This window comes from Alosa alosa, chromosome 9 (genome assembly GCF_017589495.1).
Source record: "Alosa alosa isolate M-15738 ecotype Scorff River chromosome 9, AALO_Geno_1.1, whole genome shotgun sequence".
Classification (NCBI taxonomy): Eukaryota; Metazoa; Chordata; class Actinopteri; order Clupeiformes; family Clupeidae; genus Alosa; species Alosa alosa.
This window is the reverse complement of record NC_063197.1, coordinates 16,352,430-16,361,242: the sequence shown is the minus strand read 5'-3', so window position 1 is coordinate 16,361,242 and position 8,813 is coordinate 16,352,430. Positions and strand designations below refer to the sequence as shown.

The window sequence follows — 8,813 nt, the reverse complement described above, 5'->3', positions numbered from 1 at the left end:
TTTTCCCACTACAAGGTGGTCTGTGACGCTGCTCGCAAAACCCCACTACAGAAGTCCTCTTGAGTTTGTCTGAGGAGTAGATTAAGTGCCGGTTGAGTGGTCAGCACACTGAACCCAGAGACTGGTTTGTTAGCCGGCCGCTCTGAGTTGCTGCGGGTGCTGTGTGCTTCAGGTATAAATAGCCAAGCAGCAGCAGAGACGGAGGGAGGAGAGAGGTGCCGACATTCTCCTCTAAATGGGTCATACTTATCCAAGCCGGACCGGGTCAGAGAGAGCTGGTCTACCCACAAGGCATGCTGGGTATTTTTTGAGTCTGTGTGCAGTCAGGGAGTGGGCAGCAGTTCGGTTTGTTGATTACTGGTGTGGCAGATTTTTTTGTGTCAAGCACTCACCTACTTCTCACAAAAAGGACCTGCTGTGTAATGTGTCCCAGATTGAGACCATGTAGACAGTGTCCCACTTTGCCTAGTTCTAATGTAGAAGTAGAAAACTTCAATAGATTGACATTCATATGTCAAAATGAGCTGGCATGTTTTAATGAAGCAAAAACTACTTGTGTTGTCACTGGGTTATTTTCTGACGCAGTTAAAACTGGTTAGATTAGATTAGATTAGATTAGATTAGATTCAACTTTATTGTTACGGCACAAGTAAAATACCAGTACAACTAGTTTAGTTGGAAGGAGTGCCATGCCAGGGAGAGAGCTGCTTTCAGAATCAAAGTCCCCTGTTGCCGTGTTGACTACTGGTGGAGAAATCTGTAGCTGATGTTGGAACACACCAGCTGTGCTGTTACTAAAAGGAAACTCTGTGAAGTGAACACATCAATGTAAAACACGAGGTGGCAAAAGACACACAGAAACACATAGACACAAACACGCACACATACTGTGCACTTACACACATACACACACACACACACACACTGCAAAATGTGTATATAAGGGAAGAATTTATGTATCTAATTGTGTCATTAGACCCTGGGAGGATAGTATATGTGTGTGTGTGTGTGTGTGTATTTTTAATTCTCACACAGATGCTGGAGATGTTTGAGAAGGATGACACGAATATGGAGACCTCTGGGCCAGACTTTGTACCCACCGTGCTGTATGAGTCCCTGAGGAAGGAGTATGAGGAGCTGCAGGAAAAATACTCTCGTGCCCAGGCTGCTGCTGAGGCCTCCAGCATAGATGAACCAGGGTGAGCCCACCTGCAGAGGTCTGGAACAGAGTGGTGCTATCACAACGCCATGTAGTGCCAAACAAAAACAAATATCCTTATTTCACAATTTCTTTAATACACTGTTCAATATACCCCGGCACATTTGTGCTGGAACCAAAAGACATAATCCTTGCTGGTATAGTGGGGCATCTATTGTCATCTAATGGCAAGTGACATTTAAACACTGAAGTCATTGTTCGACATACATCCAAAACTGTTCTCTGTAGTATAGAAGGAACACAAGAAAGACTAGTGAATCTAGTGTTTGAAGCACATTTGTGTCAGGATCATTTTTATTACTAGAGGCTTGCAATACTGAACTAGGGTAACTAATGTTGACATTCAAGTCTTACTACACGTGTATAGCAGTAGAGTTTTCAGACTCTGCCTCTGCTTGGCTTGGCTTAGTTTTAGTTTGACACCTGTGATTTCATTTTGGAAACCTTAGATTTTCACGTACTTTGCTGCTTAAGCACTTTGCAATAAATATAGCATCACCATGTTTCATGGGGAAAATATTGTTTCCAACTTCAAAGTGGTGCTCAGGACAGTGGACATGACACAGACATATGGTTCCTATTGCAGCTTTTGTTCATGTTCATAAGCATTCATCCTCTCCATTCTCTCCCCTGTTAAGGTCTGAGGGAAAACCGGAGGAGGTCAAGGAGCTGGGGGAGAAGACAGCAGAGGGGGAGTCATCGAAAAAGGCTGAGGAGTCAACGGATGGTGGAGGAGGAAGAGGAGGAGACGCAGAGGAGCGTGTGCGGAGCCTGGAGGTGCAGCTGGCGTCCACCCAGACCGAACTGAAGGAGCTGCGGGAGCAGGTGCAGGTGGGGGTGTTCTCCGTGGAGCAGACGGAGGCCGGGGGGGCAGGGCGGAGCAGCGGTCGGGAAGAGGGAGAGGGAGAGGGAGAGGGAGAGGGAGAGGCGGACGCCCAGCAGCTGAGGGAGAGGGTGAGACAGCTGGAACAGGAGCTGGGCAGCGTGAGCATAGCCAGGAAGGCTTGAGTATGATCGACCACAGCTGGGATGAGGAAGTGGACGAGCTGCAGAGAGCCCTGGAGCAGGAGCGCAAGGCCAGCGCCGAGAGAAGGAGGGATGAACGCAAAAAAGAAGAAGAAAAGACAAAACGAGAGGAGGAGGAGAGTGAGGCAGTGAGGAGGCTGAAAGAGCGTGTGAGGGAACTGGAGAATAGACAGCAGGAGGAGGAGAAGAAGGAGGCGCGGAGCGGTGAGGGGGAGCTGACCCGCCACCTGCAGGCCCAGCTGGGCCAACTGGAAGCCCAGCTCAGGAGCAGCGTGCCACGGGCCGAGCTGGACGAGGTGCGGGTCACCATGGGCTTGCAGCTGGACCAGCTGGCCCGCGAGAGGGCCCAGGTGGCCCTGCGCCTCAACGACGCCCTGCTGGACCTGGAGAGGCTCCGGCCGCCAGCGCCGCATGGAGACGAGGAAGACGAGGAGGGAGAGGACGAGGACGAGCGGTCAGAGGAGTCCGAACGCTCCGAACGCTCCGAACGCTCAATCATCTCGGGTGAGGAATCTAAGTGTTTCATCCTCTCAGAATCACTCTGTTTCAGGATCCTACTTTAACAGAATTAATGTGGTTAATCACTCAGATAAAATTAATGGACTCAATAAAGGTTTAAAGGAGTATTATGAACACTAAAAGCATCAAAATTAAGTTAAAGTTTAGAGTAGTTGCTTTTAAAAACTTCATCAAAAAGCAGCTAATATATAGTGCTGCTTTATTTGTCTTTGTCTTTGTCTCCAGATATCTTCCATATTTGTCCTGGTTTTATCATTGTTTCAAGCGTATTGCTTTGGCAGCAAAGTTTCCTAACAACACCGCTCAAGGAGACCACCACAACTCTCAATCCTTTTGCTTTCTCTCTCTCTCTCTCTCCCTCTCCCCCTCTCTCTCTCACTTGCCCTCTCTCATTCTCTCCCAAGAGGGAGCTGAAAATAAACCAGTGCTTCTAATCTTTTAATTTCTGCTGCGCAGAAATAACTCTCCACAACAGATGGAAGCCTGCTTGCATTCTTGGAAAGCCAGAGTTTCAGAGTTAGTTTGTGTATGTGTGCGTGTCCTAGTTACCACTGCAAAAACAGGCCCACCTACCATTAGGCCAATTTTCAAATTAGCCTCTGAGTCTGCGTATTCTTTCAGACTTACATTGCAGCAGCTCATTGTGCCAATAAGTGGCATACAGTTATGGGTTATTGGCACTCATTGAGAAGCTATGAACACTATGATACTGTTTCTGTCCCTATCAAATAAACTCTAATAATAATAATAATTGCAACTAAGCAACAGGGAAGTAACAGTAAAGCCATAAACCCTGACATACATTACTTAACTTTCAGCCAATCGTTACTCTGTTCTGTGTCCAATCAGAGCACTCGTTGCGCGGTGCGGGCACCGGTCAGACGCTGGCAGCGGTGAGGGCGGAGCTGGAGGCGGCGCGGCAGGAGGCGTCCCAGGCGCTGGACTCGCTGTGGGCCGAGCGCGAGGGCCGGGCACAGGATGCGCTGCGTCTGCAGGATGCCGTGCCGCTGGTCCAGCACCAGGAGGCGCTCGTGGGCCTGTCCGAGCAACTGGCCCAGACGGCGGCCGAGCTGCAGAGGGAGGCGGCGCTCCGGTGCCAGGCCCAGGCCCAGGCCGCACGGCTACAGGAGCAACTGCAGGACGCTGAGCGGGACCTGGTCAGCAGGGAGGAGCACGAGAAGGTCAAGGTATGCTGGACATGCTCAGACACTGGGTTTGTTCTGGACTATCCTGCTACTGAAGTGGTCTCTCCTTATAGCTAGTCAACTAAATTAAAAGTCCTGTTGATGGAACACATCTGTATGTGTGTACTTCAGTGGTGAGCTTCTCCAAAGTTTCACCAAACTTTGTTTCCATTTTAGGGTCAGTTAAATGAATGCTATGCTGTTGACAAGGTTGTCTGTTTTTTTCCCCTTTTGGGAGCTTTCTATATCCAATTGTGACCACTTTGTTTTACCAACCCGACTTCAGTGGCTTCCATTTGTGTCCCACAGGCTGTCCAGCAGCACCTTCTGGTGGAATATGCCAGAATAGCACATTTTACTGGTTAGAGTTGGAAGAGGGGTTTTCCTAATTATAGAAAGGATATTCATTGTAGAGATTATCATGGCAATAATAATGTATTAGTCTTTATATTCCTTGAACCTAATTTTTGACTGGTGTGGGTTACAGATGTGGTTGTTTGGTGAAACTCACCTCTGACCCTGCGTCTGTTCTTTGTGAGTTTAGGCAGAGCTACAGCGTTCCGTGGTGGAGAGCGAGGGTAAAGCGCAGGCGGCACAGGAGGCGCTGAGCGAGAAGGAGACGGAGCTGAAGGAGCTCAAGTCCCAGAAGGCCAAGGAGCAGGGCCTGGTGTCGCAGGAGGACCACGAGGCCCAGCGTCTCTCGTTGCAGGCCGAGATCAACGCCTTGACTGCACGCATGGCCGACCTCCAGCGCAAGCACGAAAAGACCTGCACCGAGGTCAGCCTCGCCACATCTGTGTGTGTGTGTATATTTGTGTCTGTCTGTGTGTACACATGTTACATGTGAGGACATGTATGCATAAAAAGTGAGAGCGGGAAAGATACATCTGAGTGTATGTCATTTGAAAGTAATGGACTAGGGAGGCCTAGAACACTAGAGTTATGTAGGAGTTTTTGTTCATTTCTATAGTGGACGATGATGAACCTTCTTTTCCTTTCATGCATGCATACTGTATATTGTATGCTGGGGCCCCATATATTGTATAAAGTCCCTTAAGTGTGTTTTTGTTTGGTTTGTGAAGTGTATTGATTTAATTGATTGAAATATTTGTGTCCCAGATGCATTGAATATACCACATACTCTTCTGCATCAATCTTAAAATGACAGTCAGTGATAATAAATGCATCCAGTTGACTGCTTTTTATCACTGATTTGAGTTGTAGGACTGGCAGAATTACAGACATGTGGTTTTTGGTTTTTGACATTTGGTTTACTGCCATGATTCAGAACTTTGATGGACTTCCATGTCATGTACAGTATGATATTTATGATATGAGATATTCCCTTCTTTCTTTTAACTCTCTCTTTCCTTGTGCATCCCTCTTTTTTCAACTCCCCTCAATGTCTTTCTTTCCATCAACCTTGCACTTTCTTTCTTCTTTCTGTCCTCCCATCCATCTCTCTCTCTCTCTCTCTCTCTCTCTCTCTCCTCTCTCTCCGCTCTGGACAGGTGTTCCAGGTGCAGCGGGAGGCTCTGTTCAACAAGAGCGAGCGGCAGGCTGCCGAGGCCCAGGTGGCTGCCGTGCAGAAGCAGCTGGAGGAGCTGCAGGCCCAGTCCAGCCACGTCCAGCAGCTGCACCAGGACATCCAGCACTCACAGGGCCTCATCAAGGAGAAGGACCGCAAGGTGGGATACGCACACGACCCTGGACAGTGAAGAGGGACATTGGAATTTATAGCATTAGACAGACAGAGAGAGGAATACTGTAGATAGAGGAAGAGCAAGAACAATGGAAGGACATGTCTGCTTTCTAATGCTGCCTTGTTTAGTTGCTTACAGACCCCATTAACATGCGATCACAAGTGGTCAGTTCTAAATACAAGTGTAAACATTCACCAAGACGCATTGTGATGTGATCACTCAAACCACTTGCCAAGGTGGTCTTAGACGCAATGGACCACATATCTTTTGTAGTATTAACACTAATGCGTCCCAGAGTTCTAATGAGTTCTGGGAGTTCTAACGAGTGTGACGTTGGCAATAGCAGAATCTAAAGACAAGTGGTCAGCAGCGTCTCTGGCTGTACATTTTGAATACATGTGTAAACAATGATGTGTCTCGGCTGACCACTTGTGATTGGATCACCCAAAACGCACAAAGTCTTTTTAGGCAAGTCCCTCCACTCAACGGCCCTATTGCAAAACATTTTTGGGCAGAACTGCATATGCGCAAGGCTTCACGACACCAACCTCGCTCTAGCTGCGAGATCACAACACATGATTGGCACGATGTATTCACAACATACCATATGATTGGCACGATGCACGATGTGTCAACTTTTGGCAGCGGAAGGGGTGGGATGTGTGTAGACGACTGCCATGTTTGCGTAACCAACTAACCCCATACGTTTCTATGGGAGAAAGTCGCTGATGCATTCTAAAAACAAATGTAAATAGGCCCATAGTCTTATATGCTCTTTCTCCTCTCTCTCTCTTTCTCTCTCTCTGTCCTTTTCTGTGTCTGCCTGTTGCTAGATCACTGAGCTGTCTAAGGACGTTTTTCGTCTGAAGGAGGCTCTGGGTGCTCTGAGCCCTCCGCTGGGTGGTGTGCCTCCCCCTGGCAACCCTGGACAGCAGGTGGCGCTACAGAACCGTGTTTCTGCACTGACCCAGCAGCTGCAGGTGAGAGTGCAGCACAGCCTGAAAAGTACAGTATACAGCTACAGAGTCATATACAGTATTAGCCTGGGTGCCATTCCGAACTTAGTTCCGCCCACAACATTTGAGGTCGGGAAGTTTCTGGCATTGCTCCATTGTGGTGGAAGTATGCTCGCCCTATGTCGGGCGGACCAATCAAATCAGGCTTTACGATGATGGACAGGTGAGCAACTGCGCCTGGTCTATCACGTCATCTGAGCACGCTTAGATTAGGCTCATGTTTGAAACAAAAACGCTGTGGCTAGAAGGATACATGGTTTTTAAGACCCCATATGGAAAATTCATATTATTTAATGAGGTTGTATCACTGAAAAGAAAACTATTATTTCTGAAAACTTTGGCCAAAGTTGAGATGTGGGAAAACTCGTGGTTTCACTTTCATCAAGGGAAAACAGCGCTGTTGCATTGCGACATGTTCCCTCGTTCGTTTGAAATTTCTGATTGACCACCTGTTCGAGGGATTTGCGACAGCCTTTCCCAGCTGTTTAACATGTTTGTAGCATATCACTGTTCAACAGAATTATTTTTAAAAACGGAGGGGATATAGGAGCAGAAGGATGGTTTGTGTGTTTTCTTCCTACACCTCACGGTAAGCTATTTTGTTGCTCTGATTGGTTAGGTCTATCCAATTGAGTGCAGAGGCATTCCCCCCCCTGTATCGGTTGAAACACGCCCCATAGTTACGTGTCAATGGAGCAGTATCAGACTCATATTCTGACTATAATTGAGTATGACTACGTCAGGCTAAAACAGAATAGGACTATAGGAAAAATGCAGATAATAGTAGTCATGCAAAAAGTAAAAAGTGCTTATGAATGATGTGCACTTGTTTATGTAGGACTGTGAGCGCAAACACAAGACAGTGGTGGCCATCTATCGCTCTCATCTGCTGGCCGCTGTACAGGTAAGACACACACATATACACACACACACACACACACACACACACACACACACGCACACAGAGGGACACACACACACACACACACACACAGAAGGACACACACACACACACACACAGAAGGACACACATACACAAACACAGAAGGACACACATACACGCACAGAAAGACACACATACACACACACACACACAAAAGGACACACATACACACACAGAAGTACACACATACAGACACATACACACACACAGAAGGAAACACATATACACACACAGAAAGACACACACAGAAGGACACACATATACACACACAGAAGGACACACATATAAACACACACACACACCTATACACACCCCCACAGAACCATACCTCCATACTCAATACATACATTACACTAGAAAAAAACATCAGATTTTCAAAATACAGAATACATTAGCATTCTGTGATATGCCCTAAGCAAATTGGAAGTCAGTTGTCAAACAGCCTGCCGTCACACTCTCTGGTCTCTCACACCTGTGTGTTTTAGGGCCGCATGGACGAGGAGGTGCAGGCTCTCCTACTCCAGATCCTGAGGATGTCCAGCAGAGACCAAAGCCACTGAGAAGCCAAATAACCCCCTTCATCATGAACACACACCCTGTGACACACAAACAAGCTCACTCTACCATGCAGCCGTTCCACCTGGGCCCGTGGGGGCCCTGCTGATGATGGCAGCTGCATATAAACCATGCTGCTAATATGATATAAGAGTCCTGTGACTGAACTCATTGATTGTTAGCCTTAGCCTGTATTTTGATGGTGACAGAGAAATAAATATACAATTTAGCTGTATTGATTTTCAAGGCATCATCAATATATTTTCTGTTTCTTGTGTGGGCTTAGAGGTTGCTTTTTTTGTACCTTATTCTTTCAATAAATAAGGAGAGACGGTGTGCAGCTCCTCATATCATCATCATTTTTCTACCACTAATGCCTTCAGCTCAGTGCAATCTCTTCAGTGATTGCCCTCTTAGGGCAGAATCGATATGAAATAAGGAGGATATTGACTGCTTATTAACATAAAGCCACTCCGGATGTTCCTCTGCCACTAGTCTTAAGCAGGAAGTGAAAACAGCTTCCTCTTGCTTGTTTAATCTGTGTTTACTTTTATATGGGTAATTAAAAAACAGATAACTCTCCAGCACAGAATTGGTAAAAGCCTACTAATTTAAGCCACTGAAAATGATTTGTCCCCCTTCAAGACA

At 46.9% G+C, this 8,813-nt stretch overlaps 1 protein-coding gene across 1 annotated transcript in view; it reads left to right on the top strand.

Moving 5' to 3' along the window:
* ankrd24 (ankyrin repeat domain 24) overlaps positions 1–8,509 on the top strand; it is a 20,817-nt gene extending 12,308 nt beyond the window's left edge. Inside the window, exons 14-22 of the mRNA XM_048251510.1 lie at positions 1,036–1,199; positions 1,858–2,203; positions 2,266–2,749; positions 3,614–3,951; positions 4,493–4,726; positions 5,460–5,636; positions 6,485–6,631; positions 7,506–7,571; positions 8,096–8,509. Coding sequence (XP_048107467.1) covers positions 1,036–1,199; positions 1,858–2,203; positions 2,266–2,749; positions 3,614–3,951; positions 4,493–4,726; positions 5,460–5,636; positions 6,485–6,631; positions 7,506–7,571; positions 8,096–8,170 — 2,031 coding nt within the window. The 3' untranslated portion in view covers positions 8,171–8,509. The remainder of the gene's footprint in view (positions 1–1,035; positions 1,200–1,857; positions 2,204–2,265; positions 2,750–3,613; positions 3,952–4,492; positions 4,727–5,459; positions 5,637–6,484; positions 6,632–7,505; positions 7,572–8,095) is intronic.
* The last annotated feature ends 304 nt before the right edge of the window (positions 8,510–8,813 follow it).